This window comes from Canis lupus, chromosome 29 (assembly GCF_011100685.1).
Source record: "Canis lupus familiaris isolate Mischka breed German Shepherd chromosome 29, alternate assembly UU_Cfam_GSD_1.0, whole genome shotgun sequence".
NCBI classification, from domain to species: domain Eukaryota; kingdom Metazoa; phylum Chordata; class Mammalia; order Carnivora; family Canidae; genus Canis; species Canis lupus.
In genome coordinates this window covers 20643447-20665990 of record NC_049250.1, presented here as the reverse complement: position 1 = coordinate 20665990, position 22544 = coordinate 20643447, and the positions used below count along the sequence as shown (strand labels likewise).

Here is a 22544-nt window from a genome sequence, read left to right as displayed (position 1 = left end):
AGCCCTGTTTTCAGTCCCATGGCTCTAGTTACCTGATGGAGTATCTTCATTTAAGCAACCTATGCCATCCCATCTGAATATCAGCTAATGAACTCAGTTCACCCACGCAAATTTTCTTTGGTGGTCCCTTCCTCCAACCCATCACCAAGATGCATGAATTGTTCCTTCATGTGGCTCCCATCCATTGTGCACATTCCATTTCCACTGTCCTGTGGCATAATTTCTCTGCTACTGGCCAGCCACACCTCCAACTATCTTCCCAGTGCTTCTACCTATAAAAACCTCCTTCCTTATTAGTCTTATTATGAACATAACATTCTAGCCCCATCACTTCCAGACCAAATGCCCTGTTGATCCCACCTATCATCTTTGTCATATACCGACTCCTGACTGGGAGTCCATCTCCTTTCCATCTACCTAACCAGCTTTGCCCATTCTGCAAATTCAGTGAAGGCTCAACTTACCCTTTCCAGCATACAACCAAGATCTCCTCCCTCTCAATCTATTCATTGATTCTTTTTGTTTTATTGAGATATAATTGATAGACATCACTGTATAAGTTTGAGGAGGTATGTAGCATAATGATTTGAGTTACATATTATAGCAATCATTTCACAATATTAGTTAACATCTATCATATGGCTACAAAAAATGTGTTTTTTTTTTTAAGTTTTTCCTTATGCTGAGAATTCTTAGAATCTTTTCCTAAATTTCAAATATACTATAAATCCATATTCTTTATCTTACAACCAGATCTTTCAATCACTTTCATATAATCCCACCCTATGTCTGGTAGCCACAAATCTGATCTTTTTTTCTATGAGTTTGTGTTTTGTTTTCTTTTAAGATTCTAAATATAAGTGAGATCATATATTGCTTATATTTCTCTGACTTATTTTACTAGGCATAAGGTCCATCCATGTTGTTGCAAATGGTAGGATTTTCATTTTTGTGGTTCAATAATATTCCATTGTATATGTATGCTACAACTCTCTTATCCATTCCCTCATCAGTGAACACTCAGGTTGTCTCCATGTCTTGGCTATTGTGAATAATGCTGTAATGAACAAAGGGCACAGATATCTCTTCAACAATGTTTTTGTTTCCTTTGGATATATACCCAGAAGTGGAATTGCAGGATAATATGGTAGTTCAATTTTTTTTTTTTTTTTTTTTTTACATTCCCACCAATAGTACACAAGGGTTCCCTTTTCTCCACGACTCGCAAGCATGTTATCTCTTGTGTTTTTGGTGATATTCTCACAGATATAAGTTCTCATTGTGGTTTTGACTTGCAGTTCCCAGATTAGTGATGTTGAACACCTTTTCACGTATCTGTTAACCATCAGTATATCTTCTTTGGAAAAACGTCTCTTTAAGTTCCCTGCCCATCTTTAATTAGGTTATTAAACCAACATATATGGTTTACAGATTTTTTCCCTCCCATTCTTTAGGTTGTCTTTCCATTTTGTTGATCATTTCATGTGCTATGCAGAAGTTTAGTTCGATGTAATCCATTTGGTTTTTTGCTTGTGCTTTAGAGGCCATATCCAAAAAAACAATCATTGCCAAGTTCCATGTCAAGCAGATTTTTTCCTATGGAGTTTTCTAATTTCTGGTCTTACATTTTAGTCTTTAATCCATTTTGAGTTAATTTGTGAGTGGTGTAAAGTAGGGGTCTAGTTTCATTTGTTTACATGTTTGCAGCCAATTTTCTCAGCACCATTTAATGAAGAGACTGCCTTTTTATCCACTGAGTATTCTTGGCTTCATTGTCAAATGTTATGTGACCATATATATGTGGTCTATTTCTAGGTAGTTGATTCTGTCTCATTGATCTATGTGTCTGTTTTTATGCCAGTACTATACTGTTTTTATTACCATAGCTTTATAATATACCTTGAAATCAGGAAACGTGATGTTTCCCACTTTCTTTCTCAGGATTGCTTTGGCCATTTTACATTCATTTTTTTCTACTTCTCTAAAATGCTATTGAAATCTTGATAGGAATTGCAGTGAATCTATGGTTGGGTAGCACAGACATTTAAACAATATGAATTCTTCCAATCCATGAACATGAGACACCTTTCCATTTGTGTATAGTAGTTTCTTTCATTAATGTCTTGTGCTTTTTAGTGTGGCTATTTTCCTTGTTTAAATTAATTCCTTTTTTTTTTTTTTTTTTTTTGCAGGTAATTTGTCATTAGTGTGTAGAAACACATACAAAAATCAGTTAATTTTGTGTTCTGCAGCTTTTATTGAATTTGCTGGTTAGATCTAGCATTTGTATATAAAATCATGTAATATGTAGGTAATTTTTCATCCTCTTCAATTCTAATTCCTCTTCTTTTTCCATGTTGGTTCTTGTCAGTGGGGGCATAGGTCATGCATATTATTTTATACAGCTGCTGTAGCTACAATATTAATGTTATAGGCTTCATTAAGCCAAGACACAACCTTGAGTCATTTCCCCAAACTTTCATTTTATGGGTAAGCTGGGGCTCCAGGAAAACTAAGTCATAATTCAAAATTGCATAATGATTTTCCTTAAAAATGATGTGTCAGAAATGGACTTGAGATTAAGTAGTAAAATGAGCAGGTTGCTAAATGGTACATACTACATACACAATTTCAAATATAAGAATGCACATATAAAAGATATAGAAAAATATGGAGGCTATCTGGATAGTAGGATCAGAAAGGATTCACATTTCTCTATAAAACTGAAGTTCTACTTTATGCAAACATTTTACAGTACATGTGGATTTTTATTCTAATAACAGAAAAAGAAGGAAAGCTTTCTGTGTTATAACTACAAATATTTTCCAAATCTGATCTATATATCAGTCACTCAAATTTTCAGTGTCCTTCACTCAACAGAATTCAGAAGGGAGTGTGTTTTAAGCTATATACTATGGTGCTGATAATTTATACTGCTGGATTAAAAGGCCATTGAGAATAGTTAGGCATTAGAGCATCTGGGCTTCAGATTCAGACCAGACCTGATGTGAATCGAGTGTTCACTCCTTACCAGCTGTTATTTAAACCTCTCTGCTCCTCCTCTAAGGCTCAGTTTTTATTTCACTGATGAAAAAATGATGGTGAGAATCATAGCTGTCATTATTATCATGGAACAGGCCCTGCTCCATGTGGCTCCTGCAGCCAATCATGTCTTTCTCTCATATACAGCCAGCATCCTAACAGTGAACCTCTCCTTCATTCTCTGCCCTCTAACACACACAGCCATCAAGTGTTCTTCTGAATAGTCATCCTTTCATACCTAGCTTAACTACTACTACCTCTTACCAAGTATTTCCCCAGTTTCTCAGGTAATGGGAACTGGCCTCCTCCTAGTCCTTTCATAACAGAGATAAAGGCTCTTGATTGTTGTATATTTCTACTTCTCACCCAGACTGAGAGGGTGGACCAAGGCCATCTTCTCTACCATCCCTGCAGAGGCAAAACAGACTGCATTACTTTTGATTAGAAAAACAGGAGTGAATGAATGCAAAGTTGCCAAGTAGATCATACTAAAACTTTGAAAAGAGATCTCTAGTACTCGATGCTGGACTGTTGTTATTGAAAAATACAGAGTCCACAAAGGTCTACATTTGAATTGGAAAGTGGTATATGCTTTTAGCAGATTACTTGAGACAAAGGCATTATTAATAACTTAATAGTGTGCATTTCCAGAATACAACAGCTATGTGATTTACATCAAAATAGTTACTCGCTTCCATTTTTACCTACTAATTTGCTTCTACGCCAAATGCTTCTGTTAGTCTGATTTTAATTCCTTAGCGCTATAATTGCAAATTAGGCCTTCACCCTGTTTCTTTTGTTTAAAAAGCTGCTTTTCTATGGACTAAGTAGAATGTTGTCTTCTGAAAAATGGTTACTTTTCTCTTATTTGAAAAAAAGATTTGCTGATGCTTAAGTACTTACTATAGAGCTTTTGAGCAATAACCATTTATAATCATGTTTTCATCCTTCATGGGTGAAGTAATCTCCTTTTCCTATCTCTGGCTAATTCAGGTGTTTTACAAATATTCTCATCATTTAAACTAGATTTTTAGATTCTTTTTAAACAACTACAAAAAAATGTTATATAGTCACTGAAAATTTTCCCATATGGTAAAGCCATTTCAAGGTCAACATGAAGAATCCCTAATGGAAGTAAATGGAAAAAAGCTGCTTCTTACAGGAGTAAAACTAAGTTTTGAAAAATATAAAATACTACCAACTAAGGAAAACTGCTTTAACGTTCAGCCTTAAAAATCCACTGGCTATGTATTTTGAAAGGCAACCATTTTTGACAAAGTTTCATTCATAGCTACTGTATTTTATGTAAAGTTTGGACTTGGCACTCAAGTCACAGTGTAGATCGACTTCAGAAATATCCATCACTTTCTTAAAAGAAACAGACTCCAGATTATATTTTAAAATGCACTCCAGTAGTCTTAGGGGAGGATTAAGTTTGAATTTTTGTTTTAAACAGATGTGATGTTAAGATCTTCCCTGGCAGTTCTCACAATACTGAAAAAAGGGGATGAGCGTTGTAGCGAATTTCAAAAGCAGGTTTAAGGCTTCTTGCTGGGAGCACTGTCTGCCCTCACCGTGTGTCTGCCCCTTCCACAGCATGCGATGCCCTTCTGGAGGATCTCTAGTCACTCGGACCTCATGGCCCTACATCATGCCTTGGAACTGGAGTACCTGTAACGGCCACATAGCACTTTGAAACCGCACAACTGCCCTGTGACCAGGAAAATATCCAGCAGGCCTGAGTCCTGTGTCAGCGCTGGAGTACCCAACGTAGTGATTTCAACATGGTGACACACAGCTGCTGTCGTTCTTCACCTCTGCCCTTGTGGTAAATGAAGGACCACACCTATCTCTTCAGAACAGCTGTTGACTCTAGTACTGTGAATCCAATGAAAATAAGCCATGAGAATGTTCTAGTACAGTGTGATGTGTCTTTGCCACATTAACTACGTGGTTCAAACCTGTGAAGAAAGGACCTGCAAACGCTTACATTGTTAGCATCTTCAATGTGACATAAACAGCTTCTCCAGTACAGCAAACTTGATTGCACAACAAAGACTGAAATGGGTTTCCTGAATCCGTGAGGGGATTTTCTTGTAAAGAAAGTTTACTTTTTTGGTGTCTCATACCCAGGGTAATCTGTACATCTCTACTTATTTATGAACAGACTTTTTAAAAACAGCTTTATTGAGGTATGATTCCAGCACCATACAATTCACTCAACCAGACTTTTTTGACATCAAATAATTGAAGAGACAGTAGCATCATAATAAGCGAGTAAAGGCCTTTGCCTCACGACACAGCAAGTACTTTGAATCTTAGCACATTGCAAAGTAGTTTAAAGTATGTCTAATTTAAACGTGTAATATGTACATCACTGAGACAATCATGTACAGAGAGAATTTTTGGTGTAAATTTGTAATAATGGATGATTCTTTTACATATTGTTTAGAAAATGATATTGAAAGGTAGCAATGCCTTGATAGTGAAGTATGAGGCGATGTGTGCACAAAGTCATGTGCAGTGCCTTATCGAAGTACTGGGTATAAATATGTAGATAATGGAAGTTTTTGTTTTTATTTTTAGATGATGTTGTCAAGACCAAAAGCATGGATGTTAATAGGATTTTGTTTTCCAAATTATTTTTCCCAATTTTTTTTTTTTATTGCTATTAGGAGGACCTTGGTAAAACAACACAGCAGTGTCTTAAATAATTTGAAAAAAAAGTCCTCTTACAACCTCACTTTTTCATTTTCAATGCTATTGTATTATATGTAACTACTTGAAAAAATTATGCAAATGCTTCTTCCCACAGAAAGAATGTAGATGATTGATAGATATATTTTATTAATAAAATGGTTCTTGAATTGGAGACTAGCAAAGTTTTTGTGTGCTCAGATTTTAGGGTCTGCATTTTCTTGCTTAGATAAAGAAGGACATTACCACATATCTGGAAATCAACAAAATCTTTTTGATTGTCCCTTCTGTTTTCCTCCACATCATCTTTCCCCCACCCTCACTGGAAAGTTCATTGCGGGCAGTGGACATGGCCCGATCATCACCACCAAGGAAATATCACCAAGGTTATTCTTCATCTACATTATGTATAAAGCATAAATCTGGGAAATAAAAATTGTCACCTCTGTTAGGCCATAAGACAGTTTCTCCAAAAGTGATGAGTTTGGGCAGTAGTTTTCATCTAAAGCCTTCCATTGTTATGAAATTATTTTTTGGATGAATTTTCTTTAATATTACATTGGGGGAAAAAAACAAACACCAGCTTTAACCCAAAGTAGCTAAAAAGCTACTCTATCTTTTCCTGAAGTTTCATGTTGCTGCTAGAATTAGTTGTGAATTTTCCAAATTGTTTAACAATTGAATTTGGTTTTTTTTCTTTTTTTTTTTTGCTTGAAGCGAACAGAAGTTGACAATTTTTTAGCCTTTTCATTTTATGTTTTTGTACTACACAGATTGGAAAGACAAAGTTTATCTTGGCTTTACTGTATAAAGGTGTGTTGTGTCCACAATTGTGTACAGAATTTTTCTTCATTAATTTTGTGTTTAAATTAATAAAATTGATTTGTGAAGTACTGTAAGTTCCTTGAATGTATTTTTTTTCTCTCTCATTTAGGAGAAATAGCAGGATCTTGGTTGCATTAGCATGCTTCTCGTCCAACAAAAGGAAGTGGTATGAAGCAATTGTAGTAATAATGGCTTTATCAGTCCTTGAGGGTAACAGCTGTTTCTCTGATCACTGTAAGAACAGATGAATAGAAAAGCTCTACACTTCCTCTAAAACTATATAAACTGGACGACCCTCACTCAAATTTACTATAGAACAGAATTCAGCATCAAGAATCTTCGATTGACAGAGCATAGATTTAGCCATTTAAATACTGTAGGGACAGCAATATAAAGCAGTTTCGTCTATAAAGAACACCCACAACATTTACCTCTAAAATTTGGCCAGATTCATCACTGACAGGGAGCTATAAAACAGCATAACTTGCTTGCTCCTGAGATTTAATCTTAGAAACATAACATTCATACATACAAACACATGAAAAACCAAACCTGCAGTTATTGGACTCATTTATCAGGCCCATGATGTTCATTTTTCACAGGTGCACACCCAGGCAAGTGGCTTGAGTAATGAAGTATATGAGCATGCTTGGACACCCTGAGAATAAAAAAAAGTTTGGACAAAGTCTTCAAAGAGAGGCAAGAATGGAAAGTGGAGGGATTTTTAGGTCTCAGGTAAAGAAAATAAGAAAAATGGGCTAAATGGAGGGTATAGCTTCAAAGATCATTTTTTAAAGCATCATTTCTAACATGACACTACTTGGCCAAAATATTTAAAAGGTTTCCCTTTGACCATTGATGAGAGCCCAGATCTTCCCACTTGGCATTCTCAAGTTTCCAAATAGAGTATCTACTCTCTTCCCAACATAATCTCTCATTACTGCTATGAACAAACCAGTACAAATTAACTGGACTTTTTTTTTTTTTTAAGATTTTATTTGTTCATGAAAGACACAGAGAAAGGCAGAGACGTAGGCAGAGGGAGAAGCAGGCTCTAGGCAAGGAGCCTGATATGGGACTCGATCCTAAGACTGCAGATCATGCCCTGAGCCAGGGACAGGCTGAGCCACCCAGGTGTCCCTTAACTGGACTTTTTCATGGACCAAACCACCTGTAAAGCATCCCTGCCTCATCTTTGTTCAGACCATTCCCATTGCCATTAATGACTTCCTCTACCCTCAATCAGCCAAAACAAATGCTTTAGTTCCTTCTTTGGAGCCTTGTTTCCCATCATGGCGCACAGTGTTAGCCCCCTCTCCTGAACTTCTCTCACTCGATGTCTATACTTTCACTGGAGTTCGTATTATTTCCTTTCATAAAGATTCTCTGGGCCCCCACTATGGGGGAAATTGCCCTTGGTGCTAATGAAGCAAGTCACGGCTCCTGAGGATGCAGCTTTACACTAGAGTAGATAGGACTAGACCACACAAGACATGAATGAATGAATGCATGAATGAATGAATGAGAGATACATTCAGTCAAAAACACACTTGATGGAAAATTAAGACAGGAATAGAAGTGACAGGGCCTGAGCTTCCTTGGAAAGGATGGACAGAACCAAAATGTATGAAATGAGACCAACTGCTAAGAAATAGCATATGAATGGGACACCTGGGTGGCTCAGTGGTTTAGCACCTGCCTTCGGCCCAGGGTGTGATCCTGGAGTCCCAGGATTGAGTCCCACATCGGGCTTCTTGCACGGAGCCTGCTTCTCCCTCTGCCTGTGTCTCTCTCTCTCTCTCTCTGTGTCTCTCATGAATAAATCTTTTTTAAAAAAGTAGCATGTGAAGGTCAGGGGCAGAGCAACAGGCAAAGGTCCTCAGAGAAGAATGCTTGTTCTAGGAGTTAAAATCATGCTCATGGGTCTAAGAAGAGATGACTTTGGAAAGGAAGCCTTGAAGTCATGGTAAAGGATTTGGATGTTATTCTAAATGCAATGGGAGACCATTGAGGCTTTTGTACAGGAGTGTGGCCAAATCTGACACACTCTGAAATGATCACTGGTTGCCGGATGGAGAAGGGGATGTCAAAGAGCAAGAAAAGAAGTGGGGAAAACAAGCTACTAGCCCAAGAAGGCAGAACTAGTTCTTTGACTAGACCATTTATCAGGGCACTGCATTATTCTGGCTTGTCAAAAAACAAGGTGAAAAAGATAGTCCTGTCCCTGACCTTAAGCAGGGACAGATAGTAATTTAAAAAGAATCAATTATAATTGTAAAACAGGCTTCCATGCACAGTAAGGATGGGTGTGAAAGTGGGGCTGCACAGGCAGCCTAGGCAAGCAGGGGACGCTTCCCTGCAGAACTGGCATCTAAACTGAGACCTGAAGGCTAGAGTTGGCCTGAGCAGAGGGAAGAGAAATAGAAAAATGGAAGAGGCCTTGTGTGGAAGAAGTGTAACAAGGGAAGGAGAGAAGAAAAACAAAGCCATGGGACTATGAGCCTGACCCCTGAGGGAGGGTGGAAGTGGCCAGAAGATGGAGGGGGTCTTTACCTGTCCTTCATCTCAGAGTAAACTTCAAGCTTAGTGCTTACTATACACAAGTTTGACTCTTCCCCTTCTCCATGGGAGAAAGAAAAATAAGGGGATAGGAACAGAAATTTCACTCAGCTCCTGTGTTAACACAACCTGGAGCCCTTCAGTGCGGCAGCAATTCCACATGAGACTTAAAATGTTAGGTCTAAGTAGTGTAGTTGAGCCCCTTTTAATTTACAGATTACAAAACTTGGGTTAAATGCTTTGCCAGGGGTCACAGCCAAATAAGGCAGAGTCATGACCCCAACCAACTCTTGGATACAATACAGAATCCTGGAAAGTTCATGAGCTCCAGGGGAAACGAACCTTGGCTTTGCCTCCCTGCTCCATCACTACATACAAGGGGGAGCTTCGGCAGCCCCTCAATTTTCAAGGTATATGCAGTGTCCGGTCCACACAGTTAACACAATTGCCCAGTGATGTCCTTTTTTTCAAAACCTTAGCACCTCAATTCCATGTCATCTTTTCAGAAGCTGATTTAAAATTTGTCTTTTAATCAGTATTTACAAATGTCAACTTATAGCAACAACTGGGAAAATTTACTTTTAAAAAATATCTGAAGGCACGTAGATGTTTCCCAATTCAAATGAAGATAAAGGAGGCCATTTGCTTAACAGAATGTAGAGATGATGCCACCGATGCTATGTATTCATTTAAGACCTGTGAGAAATTTCCTTCCAGACACAGGACCTTACCCACACTCCATGCAGCTATACAAGATTCAACTGGAAGAGTCCTGTCCACCCCATTCGGGATATTTTTTTTTGAGAATCCAAAAGGATAGATTCAGTAAAAGCACTTCTTTCAATGTCTCTCAGAATGTTTCCATTTCTCTCTATTCTGTGCAATTATACAAACTGACAGGATAACTTGTGGCAGAAGAAATGAAAGGGTTTGTAATTTAGGAAACCTTTGGCCCCACTGACTGAAAACAGGTTGTTTGTAAAAAGGAAATCCTGACCTCAGCTAACTGGCAAACTCTGTCAGAAGCAATAGAAGGAAGCGAGGGAGAAAGAACAGCGCTGGGGATTTTTATTGGCAGCAGAAGAAAAACGGATGCTCTGCCAGAGGAAAGCCCTTCGAAGAGAACTCTCCAGTGGGGGAACAAGACACGCCCAGAGTTACTGAGTGTGTGACTGCACAACTGCATGGTGGTTCTGTTCTGGTTTTGTGGGCTGGTTTGACTGGGGGAGTTTGCTGCATGGGACACTGGCTAGACTGACATTGCTGAAAATGGATTTCCTCCAGTTACCTCAAGTTGGAGTCCCACTTCTGCTACAAGCACTCCATGGCCTGTCCCATCTTCTATCTTGGCTTGACATAAAGCTCTAAGGACCACAGACAATGAAGTGTGTATGAGGTGTCCACGGAGATAAACCCTCTAATGTTTTCTGTGTTAGCGCTGCCCATCAACTCACCCGCACTAACTTCCACCCTCTCTGTGCTGTTTGTGTGGCCAGACTCTGCAGTGACCTCTGGGTAACTCCACAAAAGAAAGGAGGTCTCTGCACATTCTGATTTCCTTATGCCAGTAATTTTCAATTAGCTGCCCATTGGAATCACTTAGGTGCTTTGAAAAATACTTCATACCCACTAATTTGTCTCAACTAGGGCTCAAGCGGTAGCTAAGGTTCAAAGCCATTGTTTCATGACAACCAGGTATATGTGAGAGTGACCTCCACTGTAGTCACCTCCTGGCAGGTCCAGGCAACTTGGGAAGTATGTTTTCCAGCTCTCAGTTTTACCTTTCCAATTCATTCTGATTCCCAGTTGGCCATGCCTATATTTCTGAAATCCTTATGACTCCATTTCAACACCTGGAGAGTTCTTACTATGATTAACACTTCTGCCTCATACCTGGGGTATCCCAGAGGGCTGGCCAAATATTAGGGAAACAGAGATATATGATAGAAGGTAGACTGTGATGAGGACCTCACTAGACTGTAGAACACCTGCAAAGAGGGCAAAGGTTGCAAAGAAAATTTAATTTATAATGGTAGTCCAGAGGGAAAAGCAATGAATGCAGGCTGGAGAGACCGGAGAAGTCTCACTGAAGAGCTGATATTTTTGTTGGCCTACATAGAAAAATAAGATGCTGATGGGCTCCTAAACCCAGCCCTCACCTGGATTAACAAGAGAAACATACAGTAACCACAGGCTGAAAGACAGTGTGTGGGGGGGGAGCAGGGGGTGGCTGCAATAATCTGAACAAGATGTAATGAGAGTCTATCCTATGGCAGCCCTGAAGACAGAAATATGGAACCAACATAGTAGATGTCCCAGAGGCAGCGCTACTCATGAGTGGATGAGGTGAGCTTGCAAGATCCTCTGGCTACCCTCACTTTGACACCCAACACTGGAAAGGGTCTGTTTGGTAAAGTGTTGGTTCATTCTAAATCTTCTAATTTAGAACTAGGAGACTTTGCTCTTTGGAACCAACTATACACAGATCTTCCTTGACTTACGATGTGATTACACCCCCAATAAAAAATTATTGTAAGTTGAAAACACATTTAATATGTGTAACCTTCTGAATGTCACAGCTTAGCCTAGCCTACCTTAAGCATGCTTGGAAGACTTATATTAGCCTACAGTTGGACAATATCATCTACACAAATCCTATTTGATAATACAGTATTGAATAGCTCATGTAACTCACTAAATGGTGTGCTGAAAGTGAAACACAGAATGGTTGTATGGGTTCAGAATGGTCATGAGTGTATCAGTTGTTAACCCCATGATTATATGGCTTACTGGGAGCTGCAGCTCACTGCCATCCCCAGCATCAAGGAGTATCACACACTGCCTATCTCTGGCCCGAGCAAAGGTCCAAATTCAAAATGCAAAGTACAGTTTCTACTGAATGCATATTGCTTTTGTACCATCGTAAAGTTAAAAAATTATCATTTGAAACATTGTAAATCAGGAACTGTCTGTATATAGTTGAGTGTGTCTGTGTGTGTTACAGAACTGTTGAGGATAAGCAACCTGCTTTCCTTGACTGATCCAGAAAGTGCAGTAATCAGGCTGAAGCTCTTTATATATAATTAAGAAAATATCACTTTTCCATTTCAGATAGTAGAAAGGTGGCTGGTTAAAGGAGATTACGAAGAAGTTAAACCCTCCCTATGAAGTCCCTTATTATCCACTTTCTAAAAACATAATCTGGATGTAGTAGTGGTGCTGGGGAATCCAGGCCCAACTTCAAAAATATGTGCATGGCTTTTGTAGCATCTCCAGGAGGACATGAGTCCCCACAAATACTCTTCATACCTCCTATTAAGGGATGCTGCATCCTTTGAGATGAACCAAGCACCCAGAGACTGCCCCAAAGTTCCTAATACAAAATTCCTTTGACTGTGTCCCTTGCACTTCTTTGTTTATAAGCACAAAGCCCACCTTAGACAATCAGCAAAGTGTTGAACAGGAGGAAAAGAAAAAGAAGAAAAACCAAGACAAAGAATGTAGACAAAATAAGGGGAGAGGTTGGTTGTGTCAATGTGGACAATGAAAAAAACTAAATCACAGATTCCCCCTGAACTTGCTCTAGCCCTGAAGTGCAGGAGGCCTGGCCAGAAGCCACCCGCTGTCGCAGGGATCAAAGTCCCCATGAACTTAAGTACAGACAACCCCGGGAAAGGAAGAGGAAGGAGGAGGGGGTCTGAGCAGGAGGAGGCAATGCTCCCTCCTCTGTCTCTTCAGAAAGGGCCTCTTTCACCGCCTCCCCATGTTCCTGTCTGTACAAACCTCTCACTGAGAAATCACCACAGGCCCCATCACCTTGCCTACTTAGTGGTTCAAAAATACCAAAGGTTTTGCAGAATTTCCATTCTTCCCAAAGTAGTTAAAATGCAAGCAGGCGGGAGAAAGAGTTGATGGAGGAAGCACACGCCCCTATTGGAACAGTCTTGTTTTGAAAAACTTCTGCCCTCTGGGGTTGAAAGCATTTCTTGGCCCAGTGGAAGCAAGAGGTGCCATGATAGCTCCAGAAATGCTTCCAGCCCTTGACCTTGATATTTATTTGCAAAGCCTTACAGGAAATCAGTTCTATGTGTTCCATGAAAAACAAAAGAAAATGCAAGAATCAGGAAAAACAACAGACTGCTCCAAACAGCCTTACATGAACAGACTTTAAAGAAAATTAGATGCTTAAAAAATAGTTCCCTTTGACATGTAATCTTCCAACATGTACTGAAGACCCACTATGTGCTCAGGCCTAGCTAGGTGCTGACAGGGTCTGTGCCCTGAGAAATTCATGTTTTCCAGGGTAGACTAAGGAGTGCTGAAGAGATAAAAGAGGTGAGTGGGTGATTTGAACTTCACCACTAAGATGCAGGATGAGCTGAAGCCTTCAGACACAGAGGGAAGAGGAACATACAGAAGACTCCTAGCAGAATGTTACATTTAACTTGTACTGTGAAGAACAGGTAGGAGGATTCACAGATTAAAAAAGAAGAAGATAGCTAGGAAGAAAGCAAATAATGTCTAAAACAGAATTTCAGAAATTAAGTCTTAAAATTACAATAAAAATTAAGCATGACTTTGGAAGACCTGACAGTCCTTTATAACCATTTATGGCATGCTTTCTACATGTTGTGAGAAATTCACAGAACAGCAAGGGAGACGTGCCATGCACATAAATGCCTAGACTTAAGTTCACCAAGAACTGCACACTCACATGACAAAAGGGACAGGAAGTAACATAAGTGGGGGATTGATACAGACCTAGTAGAGGGATCCTCTTCTGATAATGACAGGATCTCAGAAAAGTATTTCTACACTGTAACAAAAACATCAGAACATGCTATAGGCATTCATCCTCAGAGGGAAGGACACAGCAGAAAGTGGTAGGGATTGTGTCAGACAGAAAAGTGCATGGCCCTACAGAGAGGACAGCTGCTTCTCAACTTTGAACAGTTGTTGCCACCTAGGAATGCTGGCTCAGGGTGTCAGGTTTTCCAGTTTTCAAGAGAAGCCACATACCTTGATATTGAGAATAGTTGGTTGCAGGAATCTTAAGCTTTGTAAATTACGGGTCAAAATTTAAAATTGTGTAGATGGATTAAAACAAGGCTGTGGGCACAGTTTAAAACATTCCAATAATGGGAAATATTTGTCTGGAATGTTTAGGAAGACTTCATGGAGGAATTGCTGGTGAAGCTGAGCCTTAGGGGAAATTATTGGCAGAACTGACAACCTCACATAGAAGGCTGAAAGGCAAAAGGGCTCAAGTGACATACATACTTTTGAAAGCCATGTAATTCACGGGTCCCAAACTTGGCTATATACACCAAAATGAACTTGGGAATTTTTGTTATTGTTTAATGGGTACATAATTTCTGTTTGGGATTATGAAAAGTGCCTAGAGATGGGTGATATTTGCACAATATTTTGAATGTACTTAATAGCACTAAATTATATCCTTAAGAAACTCTAAAATAGTAAAAAAGAAAAGTTTATGTAATCTAAGTCATGCCTTATTATAAACACTAGAGACAGATTATAGAAAAAGGTAATTTTAATGAAGGATTTTTGTTCTCAGCTTGTTGCCAAATGGATCTTAAATGAACCAACCAATTCAAAACTATTAGGAATTCATCTCACTGGGCTCCTATATCTCAACATTGGATATTTCATAGGCAACAACCCCAACTATTTCCATTAAAATCATCCTGGGCTTCATGTGCTTTTATTCTGATCATTTACAGAATTTGAGAGAAGAGAGATGACAGAAAGCAGGTAAGTTTCAGGTTCCCAGGAAGTAAAGTCATGTGGATGCCTTTATTTGTGTCTACGTTTGTGTGTAATGTGTGTGTGTGCATGAGTATGTTTAATGATATTGGCTTAATTTTCTGCTTCTTAGTTTTTAAAAATGTTAACTGAGATACCTTCCCACTTCAGTACTGATAGATTTAATTCTTCACTTTAAACAGCCTAGTGTTCCATTATATATAAGAAGCATGCCTCTTCCATTAATAGAAACTGAGGGAGTTTGCTGTATTTTTTCCTTTACAAACTATGTTGAAATATTCTTTTACACATATTTATAAATGTGCACAAATATTTCATATAAGTTAACTTTCTAGATATATAGTTGTAAGGTCAACAGGTGTGACTATTTAAATACAATAAAATTGGCCCAATTACTTTGCAAAAAGAAACACTGCACCAATTTTTATACTTCCACCAAAAGTGGTGTGGAATCTAGAAGGCATTAAGGCATTAGACTCTAAGAATTCTACTCCCAGAAATCCTGATTTAGTAGTTTTGAGGTACAGTCTAGAGATCAATATTATTTAAAAACCCTATAGGTAACTCTAATATTTATCAGCTTTTAAAACCATTGACCTAAGTATAATATGAACATCAAAATGTTTAAGTAATTGCAACTAAAATCTAAGAACTAAGAAACATTGTTGGCAGAAATTGAAGAAGTCAGGATGCCTGGGTGGTTCAATGTTTGAGCATCTGCCTTCAGCTCAGGGTGTGATCCTGGAGTCATAGGATCAAGTTCTGCATCAGGCTACCCAAAGAGCCTACCTCTCCCTCTGCCTATGTCTCTGCCTCTCTCTCTCTCTCTCATGAATAAGTAAATAAAATATTTTTTAAAAAAGAAATCAAGAAGTCCTAAAATAAATGGGAAGGTAAAATATGTTCATGAATTAGAATACTAGATATTGCAAGGATGTCAATTCTCAAGTTGATCTGTGGATTAACTGTAATCGCAACCTAAGAGCACACAGAGAACACAAGCTGATTTCTTAAAATAGAGCAGGAAGACACACTAACAGGTATCAAAACTAATCACAAAGATATAGCAATTAGACACTATTGTATTGGCATTAGAATAGACAAAAAAGAAAATTAGAAACATATAAAGAATAGAACATACACTGTCACCAGTAACCAGGATGAAAGTACAGTACAACAGAGAAAGAATGGCCTTTTTGGTAAATGGTGCTGATCAATTGTATTACCTTTTGGGAAAAGAATGAATCTTGACCCTTACCATTCACCATACACAAAAATAAATCCTCACAGATTATAGGTCAGATGTAAAATAATAGAGATATTAAGAATATATTATAAAAATATCTTTATGACTCTCAGATAAACAGAGATTTTGTAAGAGGACGAGGACACAAAAGCATTAACAATTCTTAAAATGATAAATTAGACTATAATAAAATTCAGATTAAAAGAGTAAAAGGGCAAGCCAGCAGGAGAAAGGTATTTATAATCATATGTCTGAGAAAATACTCATAAAGAGAATATTTTTAAAACTCCTACAAATCAATATAGAAAAGATAAGAAATCCCAAGAAAATGTGCAAAAGATTTGAATAGATACTTCATATGAAGAGGATATCCAACTATTTAATAAACATGGGAAAAGTTGTTCAACTTCACTGGCTGTCAGAGAAATGCAAATTACTAATAACTAAAATTAAAAAAAAGATAATACCAGTATATAGTGCTTGTGAGAGTATAAATTAGTACAGCCTTTTTGTAAAACTATTTGACACTATCTACTAAATGGGATCATGCTACACTCCTCTAAATTACTGAGAAAGATAATCTTTATGCTATGTATTATTAATTGTTGCCTTAAAAAATAATAGTTAGCTTTCACATATATATTTCTTAACCCTCTACCCAGCATTTTAAAGCTTCCTAGAGCAGGAATAATGCCTTGTTTCTTACCACCAGAGTATTTAGTCCATCATATGGTAAACATACAGAATTATATATTGAAGGTGGCACTGATTTACATTGTCAATCAATAAGTAAGTCCATTTATATGTTAACAAAAAACCATTCATTTTTCATTGATATCTTATACATACTAAACATGTTAGTGTCTTACATCTCAATTTTTAAATCTGCTATAATTCCATTTCTGGGAATTTATTCAGAATATTATTCATTATTTCTTTACCCACCAGAAGCAGTCCTAGTCACTGAGGATAAGACAGGAGCAAAAACAAGCAACTGGTTGGGATAATCATGATCAGATCATAAAAAATGAATACTTGGGTTCCAGGGTAGGATGATGATATAGGAGGCTACTGAACTCACTTCCCTCCATGGATACACTGAATCTATAGCTACATATGGAACAATTCCCCCTGAAAAAAACCCTAAAAACTGTCTGAGGGACTTCTCCATATCAGGTGAGTGAAAGAGGGCCCACACTGAAGCAGGTAGGAGAGACTGGGACACAATCTTACCAGAAATGTCATCCCTGATATGGCAACCCATAATTGGGAGAACGCAAAACCCAGAGCTTTTCTCTCAGGATAAAAGGCTTTAAAACCCCACAGCAGGCACCCCAACTTTTAAGAACTGCACCTGACAAACTTTCAAAACATCTAGTTTTGAAAACCAACAAGGCCCATCTCCATGAGAGCCCCAGACTATAGCAATCTGAAGAATGGCTCTTCGAGGGCTCACATGTGGACTCACTTAATCCAGAGGCAGGGGATCAAGAAGTAGCCAGACTTTATGTGAAAAAGGCTCATTGGCTATTTGGGCTAATTGTAAAGCCCTGGTCTAAGGGACAGGCATCTAATTTAACATACATTTAGAGGCCTGCTGACTGGCAGGTGCTGTCTTCATATTCCAGTGACATATTTACAATCTCCATCAGGGGTCACCTCTACATCACTTGGCTTTGGTGGCTAGTGGGGCTTACACTCATGGGTCCCACAGAACTATAACCAGTGGAAAAAGAGTTCTTAAATGGCTACCATTCTCAGGGCACACCAAGAAGCAACAGATTCAGGAGCTTGGTCTGTCTGTAAAGAGGACTTTTAGGTTATCATTATAGCTGCAGCCTGAGGAGCAGGCTTCCAATTAAACACAGCTAAGAACTGACTGGAATCCCTTCCAGAGACCTCAAATGGTGAAAACTATCTTTGTATTCCCTCTCTGCCATGCTCCAGAGTGCCAGTAACTCCAAGATGGGAGCATTTACATACAGCTGGTACCCTGGCTTTTACGTCTGGTGCCCCAGTTTTTGCACTGCCCTTTAATTGTCTGGCACTGGTGGCAAGGGGTGGGGGTGGGGGCTTATGTTCCTGGATCCCATGGCAGTTCTTGGCTGCCACCCCCAGGGCACTATACTGCAAGCAGACTGAAATTTAGCCCCAGACTTTCCATGAAAAAGATCTATCTACTTGTTCCTATACCTTTGGCCTGAAGGAAGGACTTCAGATTTGGCACATACCTAGGAGCCAACAGAAGTGTACTCAGGGAACAGGCTGATGGATGCCATCTTTATGCTCTCCAGTGCCTCACACAGTTCACTAGTGTCCCTAGATATAAATTTGTACGTTCATTGGGAGCCCCACTTTTTGCATCTGCTGCTCAGGGTACATCTCCAAATCACCTGGCTCTGGTCACCAGCAAAGCATACACTTGTGATTTCAAAGGACTGTATTATTTGCAAACTTTAAAAGCTTGAGAGTCTGGCTCCAATTGGTCTGAATCTAGGTGCTAACTAAGAGCCTCCCCTTTGGGAAGCTGATAGCCTAGTAGGTGAAGGTGTTCTAGGACCTATTTTTTTCTTTAATTACTTTAATACAAAAGACAGCAATGTTCCTTATTTCACATAACATAAAAAACAGTTTGAAGTATTTAATGAAAATAAATTTACTGAATGGTAGCAATGACTACAAAATTAATACTCTCAAACACTACAAAGTCAAAGAAAGGCAAATACCATGTGCATTTATGTATATGTGGAATTTTAAAAACAAACAAACAGATGAAAAAGAAACAGACCCATAAATACAGAGAATAAACTGATGTTGTCATTGGCAAAATAGGATGAAGGGGTATGGAAGGTACAGGCTTCCAGTTATAGAATGAATAAGTATTGGAAATAAAAAGTACAGCATAGGGAATACAGTCAACGGTATTGTAATAGTGTTGTATGATGAAAGATGGTACTACACTTGTGGCAAGCATAATATAATATATAGACTTGTAGAATCACTATGTTGTACACCTAAACTAATGTAACATTAGTGTGTGAACTACACTTCAATAACCTAGGGTCCTTGGACAATCACAGAGGTTTGAGAGACAACCAAAAGCTAGTGCAGGGTTAAATGATGAAGCATATCTCCTACATGGGGCCACTACTTCATCTGGCATAGATGGCTCTTTTATATAATGCACAAATCCAACACAGATTGTCAAGGAAAATGAAGAAGCAGAGGAATATGTTTCAAATGAAGGAATAAGACAAGACATCAGGGAAAAATTCTTTAAAGAAATGGAGATAATTTTCTTGATAAAGAATATAAAATGATAGTCAAAGATGCTCATCAAACTCAGGAGAATAATGGATGAACTAAATTAAAACTTCAACAATGAGCTAGAAAATAAAAGAAAATACCAAATAGAAGTAAAAAAACTGAAGAATATAATAACTGCACTGAAAAACACACCAAAGGGGTTCAACAGCAGGCCAAATGAAACAGAAAAAGGCATCAATGATCTCGAAGAGATGTCAGTGGAACTCACTACCAAAGAATCAAAACTTTATTTAAAAAATGAGGGAAAAAATGAGAAAAAAAAAAGCGAAGATAGCATAAGGGACTTACAGGACAGCATCAAACAGATTAACATTCCCATTACATGGGTCTCAGAAGAAGAAGAGAGAGAGAGAAATGGAGAAATGGGCAGAAAAGTTATTTGAAGAAGAATGGCTGAAAATTTTCCTAACCTAGGGCAGGAAACAGACATCCAGATGCAGGAAACCCAAAGAATTCCACAGAAGATAAACCCAAAGAGACCTACACCAAGAAACATTATATTTAAAATGTTAAAAATTAAAGGAGAGAATTATGGCACCTGAGTGGCACAGTCAGTTGAACATCTGACTCTTGGTTTTGGCTCAGGTTGTGATCTCAAGATCGTAAGATTGGGCACCACATCAGGGAAGGGAGATCCATTCTCCCTCTTCCTCTGCCCTTCTTGGCTCTCACTCTCACTCTCTCCCTAAAATAAATAAGTGAATCTTTAAAAAAAAAAAATTAAAGGAGAGAATCTTAAAAGCAATAAGAGAAAAATAACTTGTTACATATAAAGGGAAACCCCATAGGACTATGAACAGACTTTTCAGCAGAAAATCTTGTAGACCAAAAGGGAATGTCACCATATATCCAAAGTGCTGAAAGAAAACAACTTGCAACCAATAATATTCTACCTGTCAAAGTTATTCAGAACTGAAGGAGATATAAACAGTTTTCTAGACAAGCAAAAACTAAAAGTATTCATCATGTATAAACCAGTCTTACAAGGAATGTTAAGAAATTTCTTTTCACTGAAAAGAAAGAGTGCTAATAAGTAATCAGAATACCTATGAAAGTATAACTCTTGCTGGTAAAGGTAAAGATGGTGCATTAATTACTTATAAAGCTAGTATAAAAGTTAAAAGACAAAAGTAGAAAAAAACTATAATTATAATAATTCATTCAGGGATACATACAATAAAAAGATGTACAATGTGACATAAAAATGTAAAATTTGGTAGAGGAAAGCAAAAACAGAGGTTTAGGTTTAGAATATGTTTATACTGAATTTATTATAAATTTAAAATAGAATGTTATCAATATAAGTTATATGTAAGAATCATGGTAATCACAAAACAAAAACTTATATAAGATACACAAAAGAGACAGAGAAAGAAATCTAGACACACCAACTAAAGAAACCACCAGTCATCAAACCACCAAAGAAGAGAATAACAGAAGAGATGAACAAAAGAACTACAAAGGAGCCAGAAAACAGTTAACAAACCAAGATGGCAATGCAGGAAGACCCTGAACTCACCTCCTCCATGGACATACCAAATCTATACCTATTCCTGAAGAATATCCTGAAGACCTATAAAGCTGACTACACAGCTTCTGCACAACAAAAGATAGAGAGACCACATAGAAAATAGCAAGAAAAATAGTGACACAGTAATGAAGGGAACTCCCTGAAGCTGCCAACCACAGTGAAGAGAGGTAACACTGAGGAATTGCAAAGAGTTAGGGCACACAAAAAAGTATGGTTTAAACAGGCAACCAGAATATGAAGAAACTTGTCCTAGAACCCTGAAAAATGGCAGAGGAGGTCATGAAACTCTCCATGGATTGGAGGGACAGGTGGACTCCACAATTTATGTTCCCCTTCCACATTGATAGTCCAGATGGGAGTAGGGTCTAGGAGCTATAGCTGGCCTGCTGCCTCTGTTGGCACTGGACCCCTACCCCACATTAGCCTTGAACATCCTAGTACACAAGGAAAAAATGGCTGTTCAAAAGAGTAATTAGAATATAAAGGATCCAGTCCTAGAACTCCAGAAAATCATAGAGGTGCTGCTAGAACTCTCTCTAGGTAAGAGGAGCTGGTAAACACCTTGGTTTGTATCCCCCCTCCACCTTCATAACTCAGACAGAAATAACTCCAGGCACCATAGCTGACATGCCACCTCAGTAAGCCCTGGACCCCTAGCCCATATCATCCCCAAACAGTCTGGGGCATAGGGGGAAAAAAAAATAAAGGATCCACCCCTAGAACTACACCAAACAGTGAAAGAGCTGCCAAAGCTCACTCTGGCTTAGAGCAGCTGACAAGCAACATGACTTACCTTCCTCTTCAGACTTGATACCAGACAGGAGTGGGTGCCAGGCACCATAGCTGGCCTGGTTGGTGAGCCCAGGGCCCTAGCACATACCAGCCTGACAATCCCACCATGGTGGCTTCAACATGGTAGGCACTGGAACACCTCTGGTGAGCAATCACTATAGCTCCAGCTATTTCACTAAGGTGACAAAGGTGCAAAACTCCTCAGAATACTCTAGGAACCCATTATTTTAACTTCAGATGACTCACCAGAGTACCACTGGCACAGAGTACTTTGACTGTGGCTGACCTGCCACAGTGCTACCTGCACAAAATACCCCAGACCACCTGGCCTGTGCTCACCTCAGGTTCAACAGCATGGCCAGGATGCCCTCTACATGAAATGCCACAGGACACACCAGTTTAAACCCACTTCAGATTTAGCTGTCCTACTAGAGTGCCTTCTGCATGGAGAGCCCTCGGCCTCCCTGGTTTACACTCACTTCACCTGCAGATTTAATCTCAGGATGTCCTCATTGCAGTTAGTACTGGGACCTGGCTCATGCCCACTTCAGCATTGGCTGTCCTGCCAGGGACATCCTTTACACACAGAACACCAGGTACTGAGCTTTCACATATTTCAATTTCACCTGTCCTACCAGAGGTCAGGTCAGACCAAGGCAACCACAGCAACTAAGTGTCCTGGGACTAACAGTCATGCTAGCCACAGCTCCAATTAGCTAGCCAAAATCACCAGGGACA

General features: G+C 38.8%; 1 protein-coding gene across 14 annotated transcripts in view; it reads left to right on the top strand.

Moving 5' to 3' along the window:
• The window catches only part of EYA1 (EYA transcriptional coactivator and phosphatase 1), a 418629-nt gene extending 412715 nt beyond the window's left edge, over window positions 1-5914 (top strand). For all 14 annotated transcript variants that reach the window (XM_038579507.1, XM_038579505.1, XM_038579506.1 and 11 more), the window contains one exon: window positions 4639-5914. In XM_038579507.1, the coding sequence (XP_038435435.1) occupies window positions 4639-4719 (81 nt within the window). In that variant the 3' untranslated portion in view covers window positions 4720-5914. The remainder of the gene's footprint in view (window positions 1-4638) is intronic.
• Window positions 5915-22544: the final 16630 nt, after the last annotated feature.